The 27,841-nt window shown below is 57.5% G+C and overlaps 1 protein-coding gene across 2 annotated transcripts in view; it reads left to right on the plus strand.

Moving 5' to 3' along the window:
- Nucleotides 1–27,841, plus strand: part of OTOF (otoferlin) — an 86,720-nt gene that overhangs the window by 39,384 nt on the left and 19,495 nt on the right. Inside the window, exons 6-15 of one of the 2 annotated variants that reach the window (XM_045844423.1) lie at nucleotides 3,789–3,833; nucleotides 10,298–10,371; nucleotides 11,736–11,862; nucleotides 12,312–12,366; nucleotides 17,220–17,351; nucleotides 21,917–21,979; nucleotides 22,405–22,489; nucleotides 26,168–26,327; nucleotides 26,658–26,844; nucleotides 27,315–27,501. In XM_045844423.1, coding sequence (XP_045700379.1) covers nucleotides 3,789–3,833; nucleotides 10,298–10,371; nucleotides 11,736–11,862; nucleotides 12,312–12,366; nucleotides 17,220–17,351; nucleotides 21,917–21,979; nucleotides 22,405–22,489; nucleotides 26,168–26,327; nucleotides 26,658–26,844; nucleotides 27,315–27,501 — 1,115 coding nt within the window. The remainder of the gene's footprint in view (nucleotides 1–3,788; nucleotides 3,834–10,297; nucleotides 10,372–11,735; nucleotides 11,863–12,311; nucleotides 12,367–17,219; nucleotides 17,352–21,916; nucleotides 21,980–22,404; nucleotides 22,490–26,167; nucleotides 26,328–26,657; nucleotides 26,845–27,314; nucleotides 27,502–27,841) is intronic. The other variant, XM_045844422.1, reaches the window with a different exon arrangement.

The raw sequence follows: 27,841 nt of genomic DNA on the forward strand, positions 1-27,841 counted from the left end.
GGGATGAGGGAGGGACAGGTTGTCACTGGGGTGCCGAGTGCTGCCCCAGGGAAGGGCTGCTGACAGGCTCTTGGCAGCTGAACAATCAGAGGGTCAGGAATCTGGTGGGGAGCCAGGGATGTTGACTCAAAAGGTGCCATCTGGTACCCATCCCCTGTCCCTTGTAGGAAAGAGCTTGGCAGCAGGCTGAGACTGCAGGTGGGCTCTGAGAAAGGGCTTTCTGGGGGCAGGATTGGAAGCCACACAAGGGCCACCAACTGCAGGAAGAGGAGCACTGGCTCTGAATCAGGGGAGCTGAGTTCCCTTAAGTCCCATCCCGACTGCCACTGACTAGCTGAGTGACTCTGGGCAAGTCACTGACCCCTCTGGGCCAGCAACAGGAATGGGTTGAGCATCCTGGCTCGCCTCCAACTCCGACATCCTGGGGGATACTCTGGATCCTGCGGGGGAGGGCAATCTCTGGGAGTGCAGGACGGTCAAGAGGGCCCCCACCTGGGCAGCTGCGGCTCAGCCAGTGCCGAGCCAGGCCCTCCCTGAGTCCTTCAAGAGTGGGCCAGGGTGTGAATGGAGCTTCTCCTCAGCTCTGGGCACCCCACGCTACACCAAGGGCTCCTCGAACAAACTCGGCCCCCAGCTGGAGCTTCACAGCGGCCCTGGGCCCGAGAGGGGTGTCCCTCATCGCAGGGTTTCCCCCTCCTCTCGGGCTCTCAGAATTTCAGAGACGGGATGAGTCACCAAGCCCATGGGCGCTTTGCTCTTGGACATGCAAAACAGGGGCTCTGGGCCCTTGCATGTCTGTATATATCCACCTTGATCTCCGAAGACAGATTCAGTACACACACGCACACACACACACATGCTCCCGCTATGTGAGGCCAGGGAGCTGCACACACAGCTGCTCTCTGGGCTCTGCTGCCGCCGCCGCCGCCACCCTGGAGCCACATCTGAGAGAGGACAGAGAGAGGAGCCCCAGCGTTTATCTTGCAACTGCCCTCTAGCGACTTGGGGCGTTCCCGTGGATTCCCTGGATTCTTGGCTCTCTCCTCTCATTTTCCCCGCCCTCCGGGCCCTCCTGCCCCCCGTGGTCCCGCCTCCTTCCACCCAGCTCTCCTTCCCTGGTGTCCCTGGGAATGTCAGGGGGGGTCCTGCTGGGCCCCTCTCTGCTGGGTCCCACCTTGGGGGGTCAGTGGGAAACACTCTTCTTGTTCTGTTTATGGCTCATCCTCTCACTCTGGTGGGGACCTGTGGGAGCCAGGTACCTCCCTCCTACGCCTGGGGCCGGAGGGCAGCGGGGCACGTATGCGGGGCTGGGGCTCCGGCAGAGAATCGCATCAGGTCGGTGCCCTGGGGTGTGCACAGGTGTGTGTGTGTGTGCACACGGTGACACACCCAGACTCACCCCAGGCGTGCTGCTTTACCAGCTCCTCTGCCCCCCTCTGCCCTCCCACCCCTTCACTGGGCTGCACTCCAGGGGTGCAGTAGCCCCCAAACAGCTGGGAGGAGCCAGAGTCAGGGTCACGTTGGAAATGTGGGGTGAAGCAGTGCTCAGCAGACTCCTCCCAAACCCAGCCGCTTCACCTGGGGTTGGGGTCCCCTCCATCCCCCATCCAGGGCCGAGTGCCCACCTGAGGCCCACCTGGCACCATGAAGCACTTGGGTACCAGCAAACTCTAGATTCCCCCAGCGGGTGCCATGCTGATCCTCAGCCCTGTGGCTGCTCTTAACGGTGCACACGGAGCCCCGGGGATGGGGGATGAAGGAAGGCCGAGTGGCCACAGAGAGAGAGCGCCGGCCGAGGAATGGAGCTTCCCCAGCTGGGCCGCGACAGTAAAACACGATGCAGACTCTGGGGGAAAACTCAGGCCTGTCCAGGGCTGCACGAAGAGGTCCCCTAGCGACAAGGAACGCCTTGGGGTCACGTGCTACCCCCACTGCTGTGGCTGAGTGACTGAGGGCGAGCCGGGCCTCAGCTCCCTCCTTAGGAAAGTAGGGCAGCGGTGACATCTGCCTTGTGAGATGGATGGACTCGATATGACAAGGGCGCGTTAGAGTTCTCACACGGAACCTTAGTACTGATGTCGGTCGTAGTCAGATCAGTGGCTGTGGTAAAATCATGAGGGCATTCTTTCCTCACAGGGAGTCCTTTACCTTTTTTCTTCTTTCCACGCCCAGAGGGTGGGCCCGAGTGCAGCCCCTCTGCTGGCCCAGCGGCCCGGAGTGTGTGAGGAGGGCGTGGGGTGGCCAAGTGCCGGGGGGCGTGTGCTGTGCGCGGGTTGCGGGTACCCGAGGTACCCGCAGCCTGCCGTGTGCCGAGAAGCCCCTCACTGGGCCAGCCTGACGCCCGTCTGCGGTTTCAGAGCAAACCCCTCTGGGGACAGAGGAAAAGCGTCCTGTTTTATCCCTCAGCTACCCAAATTCCACCCTCCCGCCCGCCCTCGCCCTCTGCCAGGTAATACAGCTCCCATTCCGGCTCCTCTGCTGCAGAGATTTTCGAACTTTTCAGGGGTAGAGCATTCTTTTTTTAAGATTTTATTTATTTTTATTTTTAGAGGGAAGGGAGGGAGAAAGAGAGAGAGAGAAACATCAATGTGCGGTTGCTAGGGGCTGTGGCCTGCAACCCAGGCATGTATTCTGACTGGGAATCGAACCTGTGACACTTTGGTTCGCAGCCCGCGCTCAATCCACTGAGCTACGCCAGCCAGGACAGTAGAGCATTCTTTAAAAAACACTAACAAGCAAACAAAATTCCCTTAAGACCTGCATCAGTAAGTCAGAGGAAGGCGGCCCTGCCAGGACTAAGGTGAGGCCAGCAAACCTCCCACTCAGCCCCGATTCTCGAAAGCTCCTTGGAGCCCGTGCCCCACACGCTCTCAGCGGGTCCCAGTGGCGGCCGATGCCTGACCCGCCCGGGCCCAGCCAGCCCAGGGCCGGAGCGGGGCTGCTGAGACGGTCAGTGCCCTTTCCCCATCCTCTGCTCAGTGGTCTCAGCCAACAGCGGCACCCGAGACCTTCGGAAAGGGTCACAGACTCACTAGCCAGCGTAGTGGAAGGACGACCAACCAAAGCTGGGCTCCAGCCGCCGTCTGCCCGGGCCTCTGGGCCCTGAGCTGTTGGACTGTGAGGTCTTGTTCGCCTGGGCAAGGCTGTGACAGGACAGAGTGTGGGGAGAGAAAGGAACTGCTTACTGTTCCTCGCTTTCTTGTCTTTACCCTCATTGGCACAGCATCAGGAAAGCACTGAGAGAACATTCCAGAAGGGTTTCTGGAAGCCTCCGTAAAGTGGGAGAGGAGCGCCACTCTTGCCCCGCTCTGGGCCTGGGAGCAATAGCTCACTCGCTTTTGCACGCCCAGAGCCTGCCTGGCCCGGCTTTCTTCTCAGGGCCCCTCGGGGCACCCTTCACACAAGAGCGCACCTACCTGCCCACTGGAGGACCCAGGAGGAGTAGGGTGGCTCAGGCCTGGAGGGCGGCCAGGCTCCTCTAACTGAGCTCCCTGAGGCAGCTGTGACCCATATCCAGAGGTCTCTAGGTCCCGGGGGTGGAGGAGACCAGCTGACACCGGAGGCCCCTGCCCTCACCAGGGTTCCAGGTCCCTCTCTCCCCAGCCCTGTCAGAACCCTGCCCTGCAGGCTCAGGTACGCTGAAGAGAGAGGCTGGGGGCGAGGGACTCTGGGAAAGGAGGCCCCCGGGGAGCTGGGCATCAGCAGGCCAGGGGCTAAGTCTGCAAGCACCTCTGGTCCACACCCTCTCACACGCATCCCTTGTCTCCTCGTTTCTTCTCCCTGCTCAGCAAAGGCAAAGAGAAGACCAAGGGAGGCAGAGATGGCGAGCACAAGTAGGTGTCCCAGGCCAGGGTGGAGCCCATGGGGCTCGAAGCGTCACCACCACAGGGTGCGGATGTCGGGGTGGCCCGTGCCAGAGGGCTGAGTCACGGGCCGTCCTGGTGGAGCCAGCACCAGGGGGATGGCAGGGCCAGGGGGTGAGGGACAGGGAGGAATCGGGGTGGGGGCGGGCAGGTGGCTGGGCCTTCTGGTTTCCACTCCCTCCTCCCTCCTTTCAGAGCCTCTCTTCCTCTCCCACTTCCCTGTCGGCTCCTGCCACTGCGAGTCAGGTGTCCCTGTGTGGGAGGGTGTGACCGAAGTCAAGGGAGCCGTGGAGGCCCAGGAATCCAGGCAGGGCTGGGCAGGTGGACACGCAGCCCCGGAGGCCCAAGGAGGACAAACTCCGGGCCCTGTGAGGCTGCTGGGTGGTAGCCAGAGCGGGAAGCCCCAGAAAGCTCAGGAGAAGCGACCAGCCTCTAGGAGTCCTCACCATCTCTATCCTGCAAAGGCTTCCTGGGGGAGGGAGAGATCGGGTGCTGTCTGAGAGGGGAGACGAGGAAGGGACCCCGGATGAGAGGGGCAGCCACACAGCGGGCAGGAAAGGCTCAGGGCCTGCGGGTTGGTGTGGGTCTCACAGGTGTCCCCAGAATCCCACGTCATCTCAGATCCTCTCTAGCATCGCAGGGAATCCACAAGGTCAGGTGCAGTTCAGGCTGAGCGTGCCGGAGGGGCCTCTGGCCCAACACCCTTTCCTACGGCTGACAAATCGGAGTCCCGGGGAGGGGAAGCGACTCGCCCCAGAACAGGGGCAGAGCTGGCCCTGAAACCCAGGGATTTCACCTTTTCCCGGAGTCTGCCATAGACCCAAGGAGTTTCAGGCACTCTGAACTTAACTTAGTTCTCCAGACGTCCCAGAGAGAGTTGAGAAGCCAGGAACGCGGTCGTTATTTTCCAGACAGGGAAACTGGGCCCCTGAGGTATCGAGAGCTTTGCTCAAAACAGCCATCCTGATCAGTTAAGAATGAGTGGGCACAGGATGTCATGGGGACAGAGGGATTGTGTGTGTACAGGGGTCTGAAGGGACCTGCACTGTCACGGGCGTGGGGCGTCTGCTTGCGTCAAGATCCTGGGCAACTCAACCTTATTCGTTGCTTTCACAAAAGCATGTCGAGTTCCCGCCCGAGGGCTAGGCACAAGCAAACGCCTGACGCCAAGGCGATGGCACCTCATGGGGGGAGCTCAGGCCCAGAGACCTGAAGGGTCCAAGCAAGGGCGGGAGACTCGGGCCCAGCATGTGCCAGGCCTGGAGGGGGCGCTAGGGAGCCGAATCCTGGGGGGTATGGGGAGATGATGGCAGACATTGAGCCCCCCTTCTTAGGGAAAGAGTTCAAAGAGTTGGGCACTTAAGTTCCTCATGGACACTTATCCATGAAAGGCCTTTATGAGACAGGAATGACCGCTCTGTCCCCCAGACTCCCAGGCTAAGGGCGGCCATGCTCTCTAAGGCCCCTTCTTGACTTGCAGCTCCCAGTCTGTCCCGGGCCAGCTTATCCTCCGGGATTCAGACTGGCCTGACCCCTGGTCCACCCCCAGACGGACTAAGGGGTGTCTCACAGTGCGGGCACACAGTAGGCCCACTGTCAGTGCTGGTTCATTCTCATCTCTTGCCATGAGATTAAGTAAACTGGCATTTACTATTCTAATTTTAATGTGTAGAGCCTTAGGACGATTACAAGGGTAGGAAAATGGGGTTTCTAAGAGGAGAGTAAACAAGTCGAAACTTGTTTCTAACCTAACACGTGGCTTTGACCTGCCTCCTAAGAGCACATTCGGGGGACACCAGGTCAGGGCCGCAAGGGGAGCTGTCCGGCTGGAACAGGCTGCGTGCAGTGGCACCGTGCAGGCTACGCATGGAGTGGCGCTGGGGGCTCTGAGGATGGCCCAGCTCAGGGATGGTCAAGGAGTAAGTGAACCGAGTCAGGCCCCGGACCTAGCCGTAAGGAGAAAAAGTGTGGGGGCTGGTTTAATTCCCTAGAAGGTTGTCGTGTGGCAAAGCACTCTGTGTCTGTCTCCCCTGAGGAGAAGCCAGTGGAAACGGGTGCAAGTTGCAGTAGACAGAACTCGAGAATGGAGCCATGAAGAATCCTTTTCTCCCCGTGAGGACGCGAGATCCTGGGGCGGGCTGGTTTGGGGAGATGAGAAACCCGTTCCCATGATGCTGTCTGCTTGGGCCATGCAAGGGGCTGGGTCACCGGGGAGGGCTGAGGGGCCGAGTCCCCTGGCAAACGGGATGAGTACGGCAAGGGCGCAGGTACCGAGAGGCCGGCTTGGAGACAGGGTCTTGTGTGAAAGGTCAGCCGTCCGACCCAGGTGTGGGAAGACATTCAAAACTAACCAAAACTCAACACACTTTGAAAGATGACTGTAAAAGCTGCAATTATGAAATTAGCTGCTGTACTGGAGCATGGAAAATAAGAGAAATAAACCCACAAAGGAGCACTTGGAGAACATTTCCCCAAGGTTTGGACATGTAGACGATCCAGAGAAGACCCCAAGACTGCTTCTATTGGGCAGAATTTTGCTTCCCCTGCGGCCTGAGCTCACGACACTGAGCTAGTCCTGACTGACTAGCGGAAGGCAGGCGGAAGGCAGAAGCCCTGGGTGGCCACGGCAGCTGTTCCTTCTCAGTCACACGCCTCTAAGTCACAGCCTCCAGAACAACAGAGACCCAACTAGCGGGACCCAGCCCAGGATATTTAGCTTGGCCAGTTCCCAGTCATTACGAATACCAGGAGCCCCGGAGCATCACCCACCATGACATCCTTCTAGACCTGAGCCATGGAGTCATTGGATCTATAAATGCAAAAAAAAGTTTACAATGAGTGAACTAACTTTAAAATCTCCTCTCTAGAGAAACATTGCGGTCTAAGCTGTAAGCGCACAGCATTCTGACCTGGATGAATCCAGGAATGGGGAAGCCGTACATGATGGTAAATCCTTGGAGAGTCCTAGAAGCTGACCGCCCCTCGCCCTGCTTCTCCTGCTTTCATGCAGCCATGAAACAAGGGGCCACTGGGTTGCAAAGCAGTTCTTCACTGAGTTGGTTGTTGGCTTTCTTAGTAAGAAAGCCAACATTATATCTTAGTAACTGGAGAACCCAACTAGACCAAATACAGGATTTCATTAAAAAAACAAAAAAACTCTCAGCCCCCTGTAACCTAATCAACAAATTAGATCTGAAAAGAAAAAACTGTCTTTCACACAAGTGGATAATCTTCAATTTTCCCTGGTTAAGTGAACATTTACTTCAAAAATGACCTCTGCCCTTTGCCAAGAGGAGCAAGCGTGCTGCTGTCCAGGAGCCGGCGCTGTGATGGGCATGAAAAGCTTTTTCCATAGTGAACTCCAGAGGTGTCATCGATCTGAAAACAACAAAGGGCCATGGTGGCCGATGACGTCATGCGCTAGTGCCCACAGCGCAGACGACCTGAAGAGCGGGTCTCGGTGAGACAGAGCGAGGCACAGAGCCTCCGGTGAGAACCCGGGAGTTCACTCACCCGACAGGCCATGCGTCTGTCACGAAGGGGCCAGTCATCGTTTGGGATGTGCTCAGGCACACACTTGAGGTGGTTCAGTTGTGCAGGATCCGGGGAGAGGGGCTTCTCCTTTGCATTGCTCCAGGGCCTGGTAGAGACTGGTTGGGTAAGTATAGTAGGCTTGAGGGTCTGGGTCTTTGCTTCCAAATACGCTTGTTTCAAGGAATAAAGTAACTTTTGGCTTCAAGGGCTATAGCTGCCCAAGGGAAGGCCAGACCCTTTGCCACTTGGGTGGGTCTTTGGGGCCATCATCAAAAAGCTACAATTCTCTGCTACCTGCACCCGCTCTGGCCTTCAGCCTGCCGGGCCACATCCCGTCCCAGGATGCCCAGAAGCCAGCTTCTCCGGGCAGAGCCTGCTTCTTACCTAACTCATGGCTTTGACCTACCATCTGAGAGCACTTTCCGGGGCGGAGCGTGCATTAGAGTGAGGGGATGGGGTAGGGAGCTGTCCGACTGGAACAGGCTGCATGCAGTGGCACTGTGTAGGTCACACATGGAGTGGGGCTGGGGACTCTAAGGATGGCACAGCTCAGGAATGGTCGAGGAGTGAGTGTACCAAGTCCAGCCCAGGGTCCTCCAGGAGACTCCTGGGTAATCTAGGAAAGAACAAGGCTGGGAGGAAGTAATCCCAGACACGGAGACAGGAAGCAGAGTGAGGGCCCGCACTGGGTACACGTCCTGTTGCAGGGGTCAGAGTGCAGCCCTGCTGTACAACCACCAGGCAAAGAGGAATCACACCAGAGGGTTCAGGGCAGGCCAGGCAGGACAGTCCCCTTCTCACCATCACATAATTGTTCCTCATGGGTTTAACTGATCTGCTCAACGTTATGTCACCAGTAATTTAACGCTGAGAACGGGTTCTTCTAAAATGTGTTCATGCCCAGATTATTTTTGAATGAGACTCTTCTCTGTAAACACGGGCACGGTCTATGGCACTCTTCACAGATGGTGTCTGCATCTGAACATTGTGCTGGCGCATGGCCCACGCTTCCACCTACCTGTGCAGGCCCCGGGGACTCTCTGCCGAAGTGCAGAGTGGTTGGGATGAAGGGACGCGTACTCACAGAGCATGCAATGCCACAGCACCAAGGATGCAGTGGAAATTCGGCTGAGTCCCCGAGACAGGGGTTTTGTGCTTCAACCCCAACTCTCTGAGCCTCAGGTTTCCCGTGGGTTGATGAGAAGCGTTTGTCCCTCCCAGGGCTGCTGTGAATAGGAAACGAGCAAACATCTAGAAAGCCATTGGCCCACAGTAGTTGCTCAAGGAAGGTTATGGAATTTCTGTAGGCTATTATATATATATGACATATCCTCTTTTTAGAAGAGAGACACTTTTAAAAATAACTGCAAGGCACCCGTTTTCCTGTTTGAGAGCACCTTTCCCCCCCTCTCCTCCCTTGTCACGTCCCAGAAAGCAGGAGGCTAGAGAACACAGACAGATCGGCGTCACCCCAGCCTTCTCTTACCCGCCTGACGCCTTTTTAGGAAACCATGAACATGCCAGTGCTCCCTAAACTGTGAGCCGGTGCCACGTGGAAAGGGCGGTTCTCAGTTGCCCTCTCGCCGGGAGACAGACACACGCCTCTCCATGTCTTGCCTGGAAGATGAAGAGCAAAAGCCTGGTGCTAGGATGGGGCCAAGTTTGGGGGGATGAGGGTGGCTCTGCAGCTCTGAGGGGAGAGGCTTGAGGTTTCTAGGCCATCTTCCCAAGGATGGAATGGCTCCCCTCCACCTCACATGGACTGGCATAGACAGCAGGGGTCTCGGGAACCATAGTCAAGCCTCCACGGGGACACGTATGGCCCAAAGATGGCGGGCCCTGCTCTAGGTGAGTTCAGGGTCGGAGACCACACCTCGCCCAACTTGGACCTACAGGATGACAGGGCCACACCCAGGAGGAGGGACAATGGGAAGTGGAAGGTCAGGTATCCAGCTAATGCAACATTCATGGGGTAATGGAATACTGCACTTTACCCCCTGCGGATCCTACTCCTGGTCCCTCCTGGCACCAAGGATTACAGGCTCGGCTGCAGGGACATCACTGAAGGGACAGTGAGGACCCCTGACCCCTTCCCTCAGCCCCCCTGACGGCAGGGCCCTTCTCCTGAGGGCACAAGGCCACACCAAGCCAGAGGAAGAGGTAGGAACTATGGAGTCTGCTGTAGGTTCCCGGGGGGGCTGGTAGAAGCCGGGACTCTGCCGTGAAAGGGGACAGGCCAAAGGGGCCTTTTTTAAGCCGGGACCAAAGATAGATGGGAAATAGCCTATCTCTTCTGTTTCACTGGGGACCAAGGGGAATCTCAGGGCACAGGGAGGTCGGCAGAGGCAGGGCGGGCTTTGAGCACCAGGGCCATCTGAGAAGCCAGCAGCTGGTTTCAACCACATCTCCCAGCTCCTCTGCCCCTCTGAATCCTGTTCCTGACCTCTGTTCTGAAGCTTTGTCTCCGGTCGCCTGGCTTTCTTTCCACCCACTCGCGGTGGGGTGCAGGGACAGTGGGGAGGAAATTGGGGGCACTGGCGGAGCTCGGAGCTCTAAGGCTGGACTGAAGGGGCTAAGATCAGCCCAGGATCCTTAGGGGCTCCACTTGAACGGTGCTTTCCAGCTGAAGGCCACCTTCTCTGGTCGCTGGGGCCACGACCTGTCCCTCTGGTGTGAAGGAGGAAGTGGGGGGTGGGGCGGCTCTGCCCCGCACGGCTCCCTCATGGCTCCCAGTTTGGGAAGCTTGGCCCCCAGTCTGTTTCGGTACCAGCAGGTGAGAGGCTGGGGCTTGGATCTCCTTTCCCTTGTGTGTTCTCTCGGGGTTTGCTCTTCTGTGTTCGCGTGTCTTCCTCCTTGCCTCAATTCCCTCCACCCCCTTATTCTGGCGGCTCCTCTCACAGAGCCGGGAGGAGCGTGTTCTCCGCCATGAAGCTCGGGAAGAACCGGCTCCACAAAGAGGAAACCCAAAGACAAGGTACGGACGCGTGCCCCTGCCCACGGTCCCGCCATCTCTGCGCCTGTGACCGAACCCCTCCCTTCTGCAGGCAGCGCCCCAACAGGCTCTCCTGCGATTGGCTGGTGGAGTCACCTGGGTGGGGCTTGGCCTCCCTTTGGCTGGCGGAGGAGCCGCATCTTATCAGTGGGCCTCAGGGAGGGTCGCTCGAAGGGTGGGGGGCGGGGGGTAATGGGCAGCACTGTTGGTCTAAAGCGGAACACAGCCCCCTGCCCAGCTGGCTTGTTTATGAAAGGCTCCTCCTGCCCTCTGCCCCCATTCTGTGCTCTCCATAGAGAAGCCTGGAGATTTTTCATTAGAGGAGGGGATAACAGAACACGAAATTTGTCTGGTCCGTTCCTTATTTCTGGGGGGAAACCTAAGTCCCCGAGAATGCTTGCCCAGCGGCAGGAGTCGCTGTCCTGCCTTTTCCCCTCTCACCGGGCTGCAGGGAAGGCCCTGGGGAGAGAGGCAGGGTGGGCCCTGGAAGCTGGAGGGGCCTGTGGCACTGGTCCCTCTGCAGCAGCGGGCCAGGGACGGGGCAGGCGGGAAATGGGAGAAATGGAGTGGATCAAGGAGATGGGTGCAGCTTTCTGGCCCAGGTCCTGCTGATCACATGCCTCCCTCGGGGCTCCTGGCCGCCCTCTCCAGTATCCACTGTGTGTCCCCCTGGCCCGAGTCTCTCTCCTTCCCTCGTGCCCCCATGCCAACTCCAGCTGTGCGCTGCTCCTTCGTAGACTGGACAGGACAGAGCTGCTGGCTGAGGCCCAAACCAATCACCCTTGGGTGGCTTCTTAGCATCGTCCTTTCTTCATCGCAGTGGGTGAATATACATCAGTGCAGGGTTAGGTTCTGAATTCCCCCCACTATCTTACATGAATGAGTTTCTTCCTAAGCCTCAGTTTCCCCACCTGTGACATGAGAATAGTGCCTGTCTTGGAAGGGCATGACCATGAGGACTAGAGACACATGCATCAAGTGCCCAGCATTGTGCTAGCACGTAGTAGCCACTCAGTCAATGGCAGCTATTGTTACACGAGGTGCATAAGTGTGCATTCTTTATTTCCTACCTTCTCCCAAGGGGATATTCAGTGCTTCAGCAAGTAATGTACAGTAAGTTACATTCAATTAGAATTTAAAAAGCAAGACCAGATAGAATTAAAATCAAAGATCAAGATTAGGTAAGAAACTCTGTAGATATACAGACCATAACATTCTTAGCAAATGCCACCAGGTAAACCTTGAATTTGACTGTTAGCTTCCCAGATGCCAAAGCAAAAGGGGAAAGAGAGTCACTATCCCACAGCCCAGCCCGGCCCACTCAAGCCGCCTTTCCTCTTCCCCAGACGAACCAGCAGTGCTGGAGATGGGGGACTTTGACCGCCTGGCCACGCGGCTGGCAGAGGGGATGGACCCGGACTGCATGTCTCTGGCCTCTGTCACGGCTCTCACCACCAACGTCTCCAACAAGCGGTGAGTGGGCAGACCCCCGAGCCCCCACCTGCCTCCACCCATCAGGCAGGAATGTTTGGAATTTAGGGTTCATCCTCACACTGCCCTTTCTTCTTTTCCTGGATGTCTCTGCTACCTCCCCGCCTCCAAAGGCAGAGGGGAGCAGGTGCGGCCTGTTCCCAAGTCCCTGAACACCTCCAGGCTCGGGGAAATCACAGAGCCGCCCAGCCCGTATTTCAATCTGTTGCTCTAATGTCTCTCTCCCTGTTAATTCTGCCATCGGCTAGTCCTCTCTGTTGGGGCCTCCGGGACAACTAATCTCCATTCTGTTTGGCAGTCCTGGAGGGTTTGAAGACCACAATTCTGTCCCTCTGCCCTTCCCCAAAGTCTAACCACTGCCAGGGCCTTCCTCCTCTCCTGCAAGCAATCCCCTCACACCAGGCCCAACAACAACGCATTCTCCTCCTCAGATCCAAGCCAGACATCAAGATGGAGCCGAGCGCCGGGCGGCCCATGGATTACCAGGTAGGCGGGGCAACTCGAGGCCTCGCACCCTGCACGCGCTGGTGGGGGTGGGGAAGGGGGTCTGGCAGGATGTGCATCATGGACTGTGGAGGCCGGGATCTGGGGGTCATGGAGAGCCTCAACCGAATCTAAATCCCCAGAGTAAGCCGGTTCCTGGGAGGCACGCAGGGAAGTGTCGTGAGTGGAGAGGTGCGAACCCAAAGAGGAGCTTGACCACTCTGCTTGTGCCGGTCAGAGCCCCCCCACCCCCCACCCCCAGCCCCACTCCACGGGTTTGTGCTGGCACCAGACTTCTTAAAGTAAGAGAGCCCTGGACAAACCACGAAGGGACCAAGGAGCAACCCCCTCCAAAACAAATTCCAACCGTCAAAATAAGAGCCTCTGAAGAAAGTTGGGGTTTTTTGGTGTATTTTTTCATTGTTGCTTTGTATTATTTTAATGCCATAAGTCATGTCAATCCTGGCTATCTATAGATGGAGTGTGGGTGTTTTTACTTCTTTTTGCTTCTCTGTATTTTCTGAACTTTTTGTTTGAATGTTTCTAAAACTGGACACAAAATGGCTGAGGGAGGGAGAGGTTTGCAGCTGCAAGATTGTTAACGGGCTCCAGGACAGGCAGGGCAAGCGGTGAGCATGACTGGTCAGTGCCGGCACAGGGCCACACGGGGTAACTGGACACCAGGCCAGCCCTCCCGGCGGGGGACCTGATGCTCAGCTTTGCAAGACCACTCCGCCAACTTTGTCTGTTCTCCCAGACTTGACCGGAGCCTGAGAGGCTGAATCGCATTAACACAACTCACACGAGGCTCCTGTACAAGCCAGAAGCACCCAGTACCTATTTATACACTGGAAGCAGGAGGGGCCAAGGGACCACCCATTGCTTTAGACCTTCCCGTGGGGGCTAATGAGACCCGGCTATGGGTCAGGAGACTGCTGGGCACTCCTGGCACTGAGTGAGCGTGCTGGCTGGTCACAGGGGACAGAGCCTTCAGGAAATCCCACCTGCTTACCACTACACTTCCAGCCCTAGGTACCAGCACGGGACCCCAGAATCCATGTGACTCCCCTCTCCCGGGGGCGAGCTTGTCTTTCATGCCCGGTTCCCAGGACCCTTGCTCACCACCCCCTTCTTTGAAGACAGCCCACCTCACCTCACTCAGGTGATGACTAGGTGGCACCTTTCTCTGTAGCGGGCACATCTGCTCATGCTTTCCCAGACATACCTGGTCTCCCTTAATCCTTGCCCCAGGCTGTTTTCATCCAGACCCTGACCACCACCTTCCCACGTGCCTGCAAAACAGCCCCAGGCAGGGTTGAGGGGCTCTGCCCCGCAGTTTTAAACAGCCTCAAGCCACTGAGCTCCTTAAAGGTTTGGGAATGTCCCCCCTCACCTCTCTGCCTTCATGAGAGGAGGGAACAGCAAGACTTCTGAGGGCTTTTCCAAGGGACAGGGCTCAGGGCTTTACTCCTCTGTGTCCTGAGAACAGGAAAGTCCCAAAAACAAGACCCCATACTCAGGCACTATTACCTCCACAGTGTCACCCGCCTGCCAGGTGAGGGCACATAGAAAATGAAGCCGCCGTTGTTAATGAAATGGTATTTCCTGAAGGTTAATTCCATGGCGGACACTATGTCAGGAGCTGTGTATGTGTTTCCCATTTAAGTTAATGCCATTCTTACAACCTTCCAAATATGGGTACTACTGCACTTCACAGGTGAGTCAGTGAGGCCAAAGGGGGGTGAGAAGCTTGACCAGCTCAGTCATGCAAAGCTAGAGCCAGGGTTCAAAACCAAGGGTGTCCAACCGCGCCAGCCAGAACGACTGATTTCTCTTTAAGCCTTTTGGACAGTCACTCCTCTGGTCCCTGTTCATCGTCAGCTTACTACCTGCTGCTTACTTTCCAAAGCTCTTCCAAACCGCTTCCTGCCAGAGATTTCTATTAAGTAGACCAGACATTCTCCCTCCAAAGACTTTGTAAATGATATGAATTGAACAAAACAGTTGCATTTAACCTGGTAACATGGGTTCTCCTTGACAGGTTCCTTCCCACCTCAACCGCAAGTCTTAGCACGCTTTGAGAGAGAGCGTTGAGGATGCAAATGTTGAGTTATTCTTGCTTCCAGCAAGAAATCCTACCAGAAGGAACTTTCCTCTCCTGGAGAACTTGACTTTTCTGAGCTAGAAGGAACTCAGAAAGCACAGCCAGGTGGTGACAGGAGAGGGACCTAGCTGAACTCATATCCAGGCGGGACCCCGAGGGCTCCAACTAGTGAAAGGACCGTGGCACCCTCGTACCCCTTGTTTCTTCCGTGTAGATTGTCTGTGATGTGCAAACCCTTCTCTGATTATTGACATCGCAGAAGCGAGAAGCCACAGTCTCCTCCCCACGAATATGCAGTTTCTCCATCAGAGTGAGCAAAGCGTGGAGCTTGGCAGAGATGTTCGTGGTGGGTCCTGAGGTCTTGAGTCTATTCCCTGCTCTCTCTTCCCAGCACCCAGACCTACTACGTCTTCACCTCCAAATATCTGTCTAGTTCTCACCTCCCTGTCATCTTCCCTGCACTGTCCCGAGACCCCCAGCCTCAATTACAGTATTGCACCCACTTCTTCTCTGGTCCCCCACTCTTGGATTGCCTCTTCAGCTTGATCCTCTGGGAGCTTCTCAAAACGCAGATCTGGTCAAGTCATGTCTCTGCCGCCAGGGGTTGTGGAAAGGGAAAGAGTATTTCAGGAGAGCTGTGCTGAAGGGCCCGCACCTCTCATCGCTGGCTCCCAGCTAAAGTTCTTACAGCACGATCAGATCGCTGAGAAGCAGGTCACGAAGCACCGTGACTCTTGGGTTCTCCTAGGACACAGGTATAGATTTACATTCAGCATTGTTCCCTGAGATGGCTTTCATGAAGCCACTTAGAGATTACGTCCCTTATCTTGGAAGGAGAGGGTAGAGTAGTCAATTACTAAAAGCATCTCCTTGGTCAGCTGGTCAGTAGGTCCCTTTGTGTCTCCAGTTGCCTCTTCATCTCCCACCCAGGAAGAGTCAAGCCCTCTGCTGACGATGAGAGACCTGGAGGGGAGGGTGGCCAATCACCTCCCTCAGCTTTGTTTTGTTTTCAGTTTCAAGTCCAAGTGATGCATTCCCCACCCGCGCCCCCCCCCCCCATGGAGCCCCAGCTGGGGGAGGAGCGGCAGGATGGCCATTCCTAGAGCATAAATACTTGAACATACGCTGCTTCAAGAATAGCACCTCGAGCGTCTACCACCACCACCAGGCAGGGACCTCAGGCGAGCGCTCTCAGGACTCCCCGTGGGGCCACCACTCAGCCAGCAAAGAGCGCCTTCTAGAGCCTCTCTCCCCGCTGTACTCCATCAACCCTCTGCCCTCCTCCTCACGCCACCTCCGACCTCTTGCTTCCAGAGCTTCCAGCCCAGGCTGTCTGCCATTATTGGCTCTGCTCAGTAGAGGAAGGTGACACTTTGGGTCCTGAAAAGGGGCTGTCATCATGGCTGGGCCTCTGTTTGAAAAACATAAAGACCAACCAACTGCTCGCATTGGAAAGGCTGATCTCCCACTGGCATGTCTCTAGTGCTCCGTCATGCCACAACTGGGTCTAGCTCCTGGTCTTGGCTTGCAGAAAGTCTTTTTTTTTTAAGTAATTCTTTTTTTTTAAGATTTTATTTATTTTTAGAGAGGGAAGGGAGAGAGATAGAGAGAGAGAGAAACATCAATGTGCAGTTGCTGGGGGTCATGGCCTGCAACCCAGGCATGTACCCTGACTAGAAATCGAACCTGTGACACTTTGGTTCACAGCCCACGCTCAATCCACTGAGCTACGCCAGCCAGGGCTAGAAAGTCTTTTTAAAAATATATTATTTATGTATTTTTAGATAGAGGAGCAGGGAGGAAGAAAGAGAGAGAGAGAAACATCGATCAGCCGCCTCCGGTACCCACCCCAGGCATGTGCCCCAACCAGGAATTGAATCAGCAACCTTCAACTCTGCAGGGCAATGCCCAACCGGCTGGGCCAGAAAGTCTTCATTTATTTATTTTTAATGGAAGGGAGGGGATGAGTTAGTTACAGGAACAAATGATGAGATCTCTAAAATATGTATTTGGTGTACAGAATTTCATCGAGGTCAAAACTCTACAAACTACTATGCAAAGAATATTCTGGAAGGGCTTCTAGTGTTTATTTACTCTCTTCACACTAAACTCTCAGAGTTCAGTTAATTAGCCTTATTTGCTTGATAGCTCCCTGAAGAAATGGTGATTACTGAGCGTCCTCAAAGCTCCATTCCCTGGGCTCCCTTCAAATTCCAAATAGAAAGGCTCGCGTTCATGGCTCAAGGGCTACTTTGATTGGAAAATGTTCAGGTTCCAGTTCCACACACTTTCCCAGCAACGTTCTCTTCGGCACCGGCGTTGCTAGTTTTCGAAACATCTTTGGTTTTGATGCGTGAAATTTTCGTGGCCTTTAGAATGTTTATAAGACTCTGATGGACACAGTAGATTGACAGTTTTGTGGTTATTCCTTTTTTATGAAAAGGGAGACAATTCCCCTGAGTGCAATCAAAGCCCAGCGATGAAAAGGCCCAATCTCCGAGATGAGAGGCCTGTGGCGCAGCCCATGCAGTTTCATTAGAAGAATGTGCTGACGTCAAGGCTAATTCTAGCTCCGCAGAGGTTATTTTGTTAAAGTGCAAGTTCAGGAGAGTCGACTGAAGCGACCGGGAGCACCAGGCAGACGCCGTCTACTGGGGAGACCGCCCCCTCAGCCGCAGGCAGATCTGTTCTGGCAGAACCGCCTCCAGGGCTCACGCGTCTCTCCCTCCGGCCCCCGCTCTCCTGCCTGCAGGTCAGCATCACCGTCATCGAGGCTCGGCAGCTGGTGGGCCTGAACATGGACCCCGTGGTGTGCGTGGAGGTGGGCGACGACAAGAAGTACACCTCCATGAAGGAGTCCACTAACTGCCCCTACTACAATGAGGTCAGTGCCCAGGGGCCCAGGCAGGGAAAGGGCCTTCCAAAACGTAGCAGGAGGCCGGGTCCTGCCCCCACCTGGGCCCAACAGGAACATGTAGGTGGCAAGGGGCACAAAGGGTTACCAGCATCGGTGACCTTGACCCACCCTGTTCCAACCCTAGAACGCTGACGTGCAGTGTCATGTCCCCTGAACCCCCAGTGCAGACCCCAGCCTGACACTGGTCTGGCCAGGGGCCACCCTTGGGAAGGGAACAGCACCCGGCGCTCCCGCACGGCCCTCAGCACTGTCTCAGCAAGCCCTGGGGCAGGATCCCCTCATTCCAGCCCCTGCCTGTGGTGGCCTCGGGACATTAGTGAGCACTCTTCTTCTATCTTCAGCTGTGCTATCTGTTCTGACCCTCCCAGCTGTCAGAGGTTGTCACCGTTAACCTCACTCACACCAGGGGGGGACATTGAGGCTCCTGGAGAAGGACCGTGCCCAGGTGCTGGTGCCAGAGCCAGGTCCTGCGAGCTCACCCTCCCGCTGGGCCGCCTCCGTGGTGGCCTGGCCTCTGTGGGGCTCCTTCCAGAGCACGGGCCTGCCGTCTTGGGTGTGAGCGGGGAGAAGCCCGGCACCCACTCCTGTTCTTTGCAGCCATCTGAGGCCACATCAAGATCAAAACACCTCAGGGACCTCCTAGTCCAAGCTCCCCATCTTCCAGATGAGGAGACTGGGCCTCAGTAGGGCAAGGGCCAAGGTTACAGAGAGCGCTACTGCTGGAGAAGGGCCCAGCCCGCCCGGTCTCAGCCCAGCACTCGGTCCGCCACCTTGGACGGCTGCCCCAGACGCATTACACTGACAATGGGCTCCAGGAGGAAACCCATCTTAAGCAGCTTTGGTGACGGGTGCCCAAGTCTCCCTCAGGTGCCTGAACACATATCAGGCTAACCTGGAAGCCACTGGCCTGGGGTCCCCAGCTCCCCCTTTCCTGGAGGGGGCATCCAATCTGCTTTTCCCATGGCTCTAGGCAGTGAGAGACTGGCCCAAGTAAGGCACCTGTGTCCAGTGTCTCGGCATCTGTCCTGAGGAGTGGTGAGGCTGAGGGTGTCATCTGTCACTAAGGGGAGGCCATCTCTTGGGAAGCTGTGGGAGCCCCCAGGCTGTGCATCTTCAATTAGAAAACTGAGCACACTTCGGCCCTTCCTCAGGACCCAGGCCAGGGCAGGGACCGGCCCAAGTCTCCTGGGTGACCACAGACAGGCCCCATTCTCCCAGCTGGTCTCCCACCACAGTGCTCGGGACCCCTCCCCCAGCCCACCGTGGCCGCCTGCCCAGGAGCCAGGAAATTCAGGCTCCACGTCGCTGACACATCTTACTTACGTCAGGACACGTCCCTGACTGGAAAAGCCTCCAGCCTAGATAAAGGTGTGCGTTCCCCTAGGGGATGAGGAGACGGGTGCCCGTGGCCTTCAGTGGTTATCTGATAGGGGCGAAGCCACACTTGGCTGGCTTGAGGGCTCACCTTGCACCTGGCCCATGCACCTCGGGTTTCATTCAAATTGCTTCCTCTTTCCCAAGGAAGTAGCTGCTCCCTTCCCTCTGTGGTTCCCAGCAAACTCCTACTCACCCTGCAGGGCCCAGCTCAAATGTCCTCGCCACTGAGCAGCCTTCCCCACACTCTCTGGGCCGGAGGTCAGCGCACTTCTCTCTTTGTGACAGTAATGTCCCCGAGTTGTGATTGGCCCTGCATGTCTCTCTGTCTCCCTGCGGGACTGGAGGCTCTGGCCTCCTGCATCGCTGCGGCCCAGCCCAGTGCCTGGTGCGCCCCTGGAGGCTTTGCTAACACTTTGCCAAACGGTTAGTCTGCCAAAGGAAGAACACACATTGGCAGAGTGTCTGCGGTGGCCCAGGCCCGTGCCACCAACACAGGGACCGCAAAACCAACAGCTTCCGTCTCCCAGGGCCAGCCTAGGAGCCATTTTCTAAACTCCATAGTTATATCTACTGAGACTATTCATTTCACTCAAACAAAACTTAAATTTGTTCTTGGCTGCATTTTTGTTCTTTTTCACAAACCTAAGTAGCTCTGATTTGTTCAATTTCTATTTCCCCTAAAGCAGTGTTTCTCAAACTCGGCACTGGTTATTTTGGACCCGGCAGTGCGTGGTGTCGGGGACTCTCCCGTGCATTGTAAGAGGCTCAGCAGCATCCCTGCCTTCTACCCACCGGGTGCCAATAGCAATCCCGTATCCGGCTGTAGCAGCCAAAAATGTTCCCAGATGCTGCCGAGGGTCCCCTGGGAGGCTCTGCCTCCGCCCCCTCATTAAGAACCACCACTCCGAACTATCTCCCCATGGTTCCTTCCAGCCCCAAAGCGAAACTGGCTTTCCCTTTTCTTCTCTTTCTGCACCACATTCTCCTTTATTGAAACATACTCTCCTGGTCCTACAGCGCGCTTCGGGCTAATTCTGAGTGCAGGGGCACCTTCCTTTGGCCCAGTAATCACAACAGAGGGCGGTGAGAGCAATTGACATGACTTAGCAGACTTCTCAGTGATTACAAAAGGGAAATGTGCACAGGAAACGCAAGGACTATGACCACGGACAGCTCAGAGAGTGCAAAATGCTGGTTGTAGCTTCACCAGCCCCCCTCCTGGGGCCCACACGGCTCTGGGGCACCTGGTCCGGCCTGGGCCCTCCTGCCTGGCCCACTACCACTGCCCTCCCAGAACCGCCTGACCGGGCCAAGACCCCTTCCCCGTGGCTGCATCCGGTCCTGGCCACTGGCACCTTCCTTCTGCCTGAACCACCTCTCCCCGTGGCCCTGGACCTTTCCCCTTCTGCACCCCAGTGAACCTGGCATTGTAACATCCACTCGACGCCGCCGACTCTGCCTTTACTTCTCCTTTGGCTCCTCCTTTGCCTGTAAGGTGTTCTGCCCTCACAACTATGGGAAATCATGCATGCTTAAGGACAGGCACTGTCTGTCTGTCTGTCTGTCTAACTGTTCAACTACCCATCCATCCATCCAGCTATGCCTTTCCTCAACCCCACACACCTGCCTCCCAGCGACCACCTCTTCCCTCCCATTCAAAGCCCAACTATGTGAGTGGTCCCCGCTTCCTCACCTCCGGTCACGCCTCGGTCTCCACAGCCGTCTCTGTCCCAGGACTGCACTACAGCTGCCCGCCCTTAAAGGCACCACGGACCCTGCTGTCCCTACGTACAACATCCTCTGTCCCCCCTCTACCTCCACTGCCCAGCTTGTTTCATCCACCTGCCGGTCCTTCCCCCGGGGTCCTCGGGGGTCCTCTCCTGCTTTCCCTGTCTCACCAGCTCCTCTCTCCCCACCTTTCTTGGCCTCTCGCTCTGCCCGCTGCTGAAATGCTGTCCTTCTCCGAGCCCTGCCCTGAGCCTGCTTCCCCCGCACACGCTCCTAGGGCATCTCCCCCAGCCTCAAGGCGGCGGCTGCCCTCTGCATGCCTGGAGCTCCCCCATCTCTCCAGCGCTCCTGTCCCCCACGGCCAGCACCACCTGGCCGCGTGTGCACAACAGCGGGTGTTTGCTGTGCCCCGACCACGTGCACACCTGTGTGACAGAGGTCACTGCACTGCGACTTCACAACCACACCTTCAGCTCCCAGCCCCCATGAATGATGCCCCTGGAGCGGTTCAACATGGCAGCCCTGGATCCTTCTCCCACATCACAGAGGGGTGAACTGAGGCTCAGGAAAGAAAGTGATTGGTTCAACAGTAAAAGCCTGGCCCGTCTGTCTCTAAAGCCGGAACATTTACCCGGCAGCCGGGAGCAGATTCCCCTGTCATTTCCCCTAAATACAATGACAACACTTCTTCTCCTTCTCCCTGCCCACAAGTTCACCAAAGTAGGGGTGCCTCTGCTCACTGCCCCCCCACCCTCACTCCCAGTGCCTGTGCCCCAAGGCCATGAGAAACTGGTGGGCGCTGCACCTGGGAGCCGCAGCCCCCAACTCAGGACGGTTCATGCCAAGGGCCTCCTTACGCCGGAGCTCATCAGTGCTAAAGCTCGCCCTACTCTGTCTTCTAACATCTCTGGAATGAGGCCACGTCTTCCCGGGGTGGAGCGCTGTGGCTTAATGGCGAGTGTCTGTGCAGCTCACATAACCACCCTGGGTCTTCCGGTCGCAACAAGACGCTGAGGCAGCGTCATCACCCTCACTCCACAGCTCAGCACGCTGAGGTTCAGGAAACGTGCTGCTCAAGGCCACACAAGTAGAAAGGGGCACAGCCGGGACCCGAACCCCGGTCTCCTGGCCACCGGGCCCAGGGCTGTTCCATCTGCTGCTCCCGCTTCCTTCCCCTCCCCACGCGAGGTGGCACTGGCCCTGCCTAGGGATTGGGGCCTTGCCCTTCTCTGGGGGGCCGCACCTCCCACCTGCCCCAGGGCCGGGGAGGACCAGTGGTTGCCACTGCTGCTCGTCCGAACTCCAGGGTTCGGGGGAAATGGCCGGGGTGCAGACAGGCACTGCCAGGAGGGAGGGGCCCAGCATTGCCCCAGCTGTCAGCTGCTGCCCACCAGGTGACAGCTGGCCTGGGTCCTTCTCCCCTCCAGTACTTCGTCTTCGACTTCCACGTCTCTCCTGACGTCATGTTCGACAAGATCATCAAGATCTCGGTGAGTGGGGAGCAGCTCCTGGCAGGCAGGGCCACCAGCTCACATGACACCTTAGTGCAGACTTGGAAAGGGCGCCCCCTCTGGGCGAACCGACCACTAAAAAGGCAGCCCTGCGCCCAGACACAGCAAGGCAAGCAGGGCACAGGCTGGCTTTGCGCCTCTCTCGCCCCTGTAGCCGGGTGACTCAGTGCAGTATACAGCCCACTCACCTGTACCTGGCAGCCAGCAGAAGCAGGCGAGGGCAGGGGAGGCTGACGCTGAGCCTCAGCGAGCTCACCTTGCCTTGCCAAACACTCCCTGCTTCACCGAGAGGCCTGGGTCCCCAGAAAGGCTGAGGTGGTGCCACCATCTGTCGGCCCCGCCCCGCCCCATGGGAGCCTCGGTCCTGCCGGGCCTGACTGCTGGCTGGTGCTTCTGCCCGGAAGGTGATCCACTCCAAGAACCTGCTGCGCAGCGGCACCCTGGTGGGCTCCTTCAAAATGGACGTGGGAACCGTGTACTCCCAGCCTGGTGAGTAGCTGTGCCACCTGGTCTGCGTCCGTGCACACGGCTCTCGGAGCGTGGTGCGTGCTGTGCTTCCTGCCCAGTGGCCCCTGGGCCCCGCCTGCCGGGCCGTGAGTATGGTAGCCATCAGGTGTGGGGAGCGATGGGTTACTCCGTCCCACACAAAGGCTGCGGCCACCTGCACAGGGCTGCTGGCATCCGGGGAAGCCCCAGAGCCGCAGGCTGACCCTCTGCAGGGGTCTGTGGCTTCACCCCTTTTACAGTTGAGGGGCTGGGGGCTCTGAGAAGTGCCCGGGCTTCCCCTGACACCCAGGTGGTCTGGGGTGATGTCAGACTATGTGACTCCAGAGCCACCCCTGAGCCCCACCGTCCCCAAAACCCACACCCGGCCAGCTCGAGAACCATCCTGGGCACACACTCTGGCCTCAGGCTCCACCCCCGTCTCTGCAGTGAACCCGCCACTCAAGGTGCAGTAATGTCCCCATTCGGCCTTCTGACAGTGGCAGCACAATGTCACCCAGACTGTCACGTTTGGCCCTCACCAAACAGCGAGGTAGACGTCAGCAGCCTTGCCATTGTACAGATGAGATCAATAAAGCTGCTGAGAGGGGGTAAGTGGCCTAAAGGTGCTACTAAACTATGAGGCTGAACAAGTTGGCGATTGTTTATGGTTGGACCTAGACAGACACTCAGCTGGTATGCGTTACAGCTGTGACTCAGACTGGGGAACCTGAGTCCAAATCCCAAGACCATCCACGTAAAAATCATGAAATCTTAGAACACTCAAGCTGCAAGAGAACTTAAAAACATCTAGTCCGACCTCTCTGTGCCGATGGAGAAACTGAGGCCCGAGGCGATGCAGGGGCTTGCTCAGAGCCCAGGGGCAGAGGCTGGGACTTGCGGCTGCCAGGCCGGTGCCGTCCCCCTGCCCCGCACATGCTATCGTCCTCAGGAGAGGGTGGCCTTCAGGACTGTCCGCGCGGCAGGGAGAGGGAGGAGGGTCAGTCTGCAGCCCCCGGGGTTCCCGGGGAGCACAGGCGGCTGTGGGGAGGGCACCTCGGAAAGGGAGTGAGGAGCCCCCGGGCTTCCAGGCAGAAGAGTCCTGCGAGGGAGCCACGGCCACTCAGGGAACACCTACGGAGTGCCAGGCCCGGGCCGAGCACACAGCCCTAGCGGGTCTGACCCCCAGAACCCCATGCAGGTGTCATCACTCCCATTTCACAAGAAGGAGACTGAGGCTCAGAAGTTCACATCGCTGGCCCAGGGCCACACTGCATGTCAGTAGTAGAAACACAATGTGAACCGAGGTCTGTTGGGGCCAAAACCTGGTTTCTCCACGGGGGAACCCACCCACCCAAAAATTCACTGCTCCCGTTGAGTCTGTCCCTGAGCCCGGTAGCCGCTATGGGAGCCGGAAGCCACACGGCCCCTGCAGTTGGGGCCCTGACGTCTTCGTGCCAACGATATCCAGTTTGGCCCGAACTGCTTGATGAGTCCTGGTTCCTGACCTTCTCAGGACACTGGCAGACAGCATACTGTCAGGGACAAAGGACTCCTGGGTGCCACTGGGAGCCTTGGGTGACGTCAGCATCTCGTGGAGCCAGAGGGGATTGCTGGGGAACCAGAGTCTCTTCTCACCCTGACAGGACCGCATTTGCAGCATCAGGCACAAGAGCAGAAAGCCGCTCAGTCCTTGCAGCTCTCTGCTGGCGACGAGGAGGGGCCCCACGGGACTCCACCCAGCCCAGCCTCCCCGGGCTGCTAGCAACCTCCCCAGCCCATGCAGCCTTCCCGGGCAGGTAGCAGAGCCAGACCCAAGGCAGGGAAGTGATGTTTCAGGCCGGGACGTGTAGCCCAGGGCCTCACATCATCCTGCACCTCTGGCCCGTTGACAGCGGCCATGCAATGCCACAGATCACAGTGGTAGGACTGGAACGGCCTTGGAGGTCTCCAGTCCAGTGTTCACCAGCATAGGACCCTCAGACAGCACCCCTGATTGGTCACCTAGTCTCCACTTAGACCTCCTCCAAAGGGGGCACCCACCACCTCCTGTTCCAGATCTCTCCATTCCTTTACATCAACCAGAATCTGTCACCCCGCAGTCTTCGCCCATGCTCACAAGTTTGCCTTAGAGGAACAGAAAGAATGAATCCAGTCCCGCTTCAAATGGCCTTTAAATTTGAAGGCAAGTTTCATGTCCCTCCTGAGTCTTATTCTTTTCTTGCCAAATCTCCCCAGTTCATTTGACCACAAACACATCTGTCCATCTGCCCATATATCCACACACCCACTCGCCCACCCACAGACTCACACATCCATCCATATGTCCATCCACCCACCTGTCCACACAGTAACCCACCCGTCTATCCGTTTGCCCATCGCCGTCTATCCATCCGTCTATTCACCTACCTTCGCTCTTCCTCTGTGCATCTCCCCGCCCAGCCACCTAGCTATCCGTTCACACATCCCTCCCACAAACATCTGCTCTGACAAGACCCCAAAGCTCCGGGCAGCCTGGGACATGGTCCCTCCTCCTGGGCTCTGCCAGCTCAGCTGACGACCCCCAGCGACTCCTCACCACACAGCTTCCCCATCTCACCATGCTGGACTCTCTCTTCAGACTCTGCTATGGCCTCCTCTCTCCTGGGGCGCAGCGGGGCTGGCCGGTCCCCAGACAGGCTGATGTCTGCGTACAGCCCCACCACCCTTCACGGAGCCCACGGGGGACGGAGCCTCGTCAGGGTCTGAGCTAGGAGAGAAGGTGAAGGAAGGGGGGGGAAGGAGGAGAGTTCTGAGCCCCTGGAGATTTCAGTGTCCACACAAAACCACGGCCAGGGCTTCCCTCCGCTCACACACAGCTTTAAAGCAAACCTTACGTGCAGACCCATCCTGGCATGGCCTCTTCCCCCGTCGTTGTCCTTTCCGCCACACTGGAGTGACACTGCCCTGTTGTTAGGAGCCTTTCGGTTTGAAACTGGAAAGAGACGATAAACAGTTAATCACAGTGACGGTGTGAGAGGAGGTGTGCGTGTGGAACACCAAGAACACCAAAAGGGCCAGGCTCGGCAATTCTGAGGAAGTCAGGGAAGGCTGCATGGAAGAGGAGACACTGAAGCAGAAGGAGTAGAAGTTTGAACGTGGGGGGAGGAGAGCAGGGGCAGAGGGACAGTAGGGATGAGGGCATTCCAAGCTCAAAGACCAGCGGCCACAAGGACATGAAGGTGTGGAATAGCAAGTAAATCATTCAGGGCCGGTGAGTAGTTTGCCCAGCAGGAGCATGGGGGTGGGGTGGGATGAGCGTATCACATCTGTGGGCTTTACCCCAAGCACCAGGGAGGCCCACGGGGGGTGAGGGGGCCCTCTCTGAAGGCTCTCTGGCTGCTGTGCGCAGGTGAGTGCAGGGGTTGGGGTAGGTGGGCTGCCAGCAGAGACACCAGTTAAGAAGCAAAGTCACACTGCGCACCTGGATATAAGACCTCGTCCCAGCAGTCCCCGCTCAGGGACTTCTGACTCCCTGGCCCCTGGTACGGCCCAGAGGCAGGCAGAGCTTGGTCCAGGGGACCTGATGGCCTGACCTCTAGGGGCCAAGAGAGCCCTCCGCTCTGCGGCTCTGCGGCCTGCGCTGAGGGCGCAGTGCCTGGGGCTGGGGGCGGCGGGTGCAGTCCCCACTCCTCGCCACTGCAGAGCACCAGTTCCACCACAAGTGGGCCATCCTGTCCGACCCCGACGACATCTCCGCTGGGCTGAAAGGCTACGTGAAGTGTGACGTCGCAGTGGTGGGCAAGGGAGACAACATCAAGACACCCCACAAGGCCAACGAGACGGAAGAGGAAGACATTGAAGGGTGAGGCTCCCCCCATCTTCCCCCAGCCCAAGGCCTGACCCAGCCCTTCCTTCCCCAGAGGGAGCCCCTGGGGCAGACCAAGCCCAGAGATGGTACCTTCCACCCGCCCTTACCCTGCTCTCACCTGCCCCCAGACAGCCCAGCTCCTCCTGGGAGGACTTCAGCCAGGGCTGGGGGCAGCCTCAGCAACCACAGACTCCTTCTCACACGATAGAAAGGACTGAGGCAGAGCGGGGGTTCTTGGAGACCGTCCCAGGCCCAGGAATGTGCAGGTGTTAGGGCAGGGGTTGGGCTGCCCGGGCCTGGCACCCCAGCTGTATGTGATGGCAGGAACTTGCTGCTCCCCGAGGGCGTGCCCGCCGAACGCCAGTGGGCCCGGTTCTACGTGAAGATCTACCGAGCAGAGGGGCTGCCCCGGATGAACACAAGCCTCATGGCCAACGTGAAGAAGGCCTTCATTGGGGAGAACAAGGACCTGGTTGACCCCTACGTGCAAGTCTTCTTTGCCGGCCAGAAGGTACTGGGGTCTTGGGTGCAGGGGCCGGGACTTGGGGTGACAGGCATCCGAACGGTGTGGGGGCCTGGGGGCAGACAAAAAGCAGAAGCAGGAGACTGGCCTGTCATCGCCTTGGCCCGTTCACCTGTAATGGGAGGAGAGAGAGAGAGAGAGAGAGATGAGGAGACTCAAGCTGAGAGGGGCTGGCAGGTGAGGCCAGGCTGGGAAATCCTCAGTGTGCACAGCCTTGGGGAACCCTCCGGCCTCTGGGTCCTAGAGACCGGAGCTGCGGGGAGCATGGAGTGGACGGAGAGTTAGAGAGGCTGGGGTGGGGAAAGAGTGCAGGAGATAGGTATACACGCACAGCACATGCCTACATGCACATGTGTACTACATACGTGCTTGCGCACAAACATGCATGTATGCACACATGAGTAAACACACATGTGCTCATGCACAAACTCTAACCCTCCCTCCCTCCCTCCCACCAGGGCAAGACTTCAGTGCAGAAAAGCAGCTACGAGCCGCTGTGGAACGAGCAGGTCGTCTTCACGGACCTGTTCCCCCCGCTCTGCAAACGCATGAAGGTTCAGATCCGGGACTCGGACAAGGTCAACGACGTGGCCATCGGCACCCACTTCATTGACCTGCGCAAGATTTCCAACGATGGAGACAAAGGTCAGCGGTAGGAGACCGAGTGGGGGGGGTCGGGGGGGGCGGTCCTGAAAAGAAGGAGTAAATGAGTGAGACCCGCCCTTGCACGCACGACCACGGCCGCCTCACGCCTCAGCCAGAGAGGCACTGGGCGTGGCCAGGCCTTTGCCCGCAGCGCCCTCCGCGGGGGAGAGGTGGCAAGTCCCGGCTCGCGTCTGCGCAGAGCTGGGCCGGAACCCCAGCTCTGACCGTGGGTAGCAGTGTGACCTTTGTACCTACACTCCCATCGCGAAGATGAAACCACTAATTACGTGTGTGTACATACACACATATTACATACGTGTGTGCACTGCTGCCATAGTCC

This window comes from Phyllostomus hastatus, unplaced genomic scaffold (assembly GCF_019186645.2).
Source record: "Phyllostomus hastatus isolate PE091 unplaced genomic scaffold, TTU_PhHast_1.1 phas_contig_402, whole genome shotgun sequence".
Taxonomy (NCBI): domain Eukaryota; kingdom Metazoa; phylum Chordata; class Mammalia; order Chiroptera; family Phyllostomidae; genus Phyllostomus; species Phyllostomus hastatus.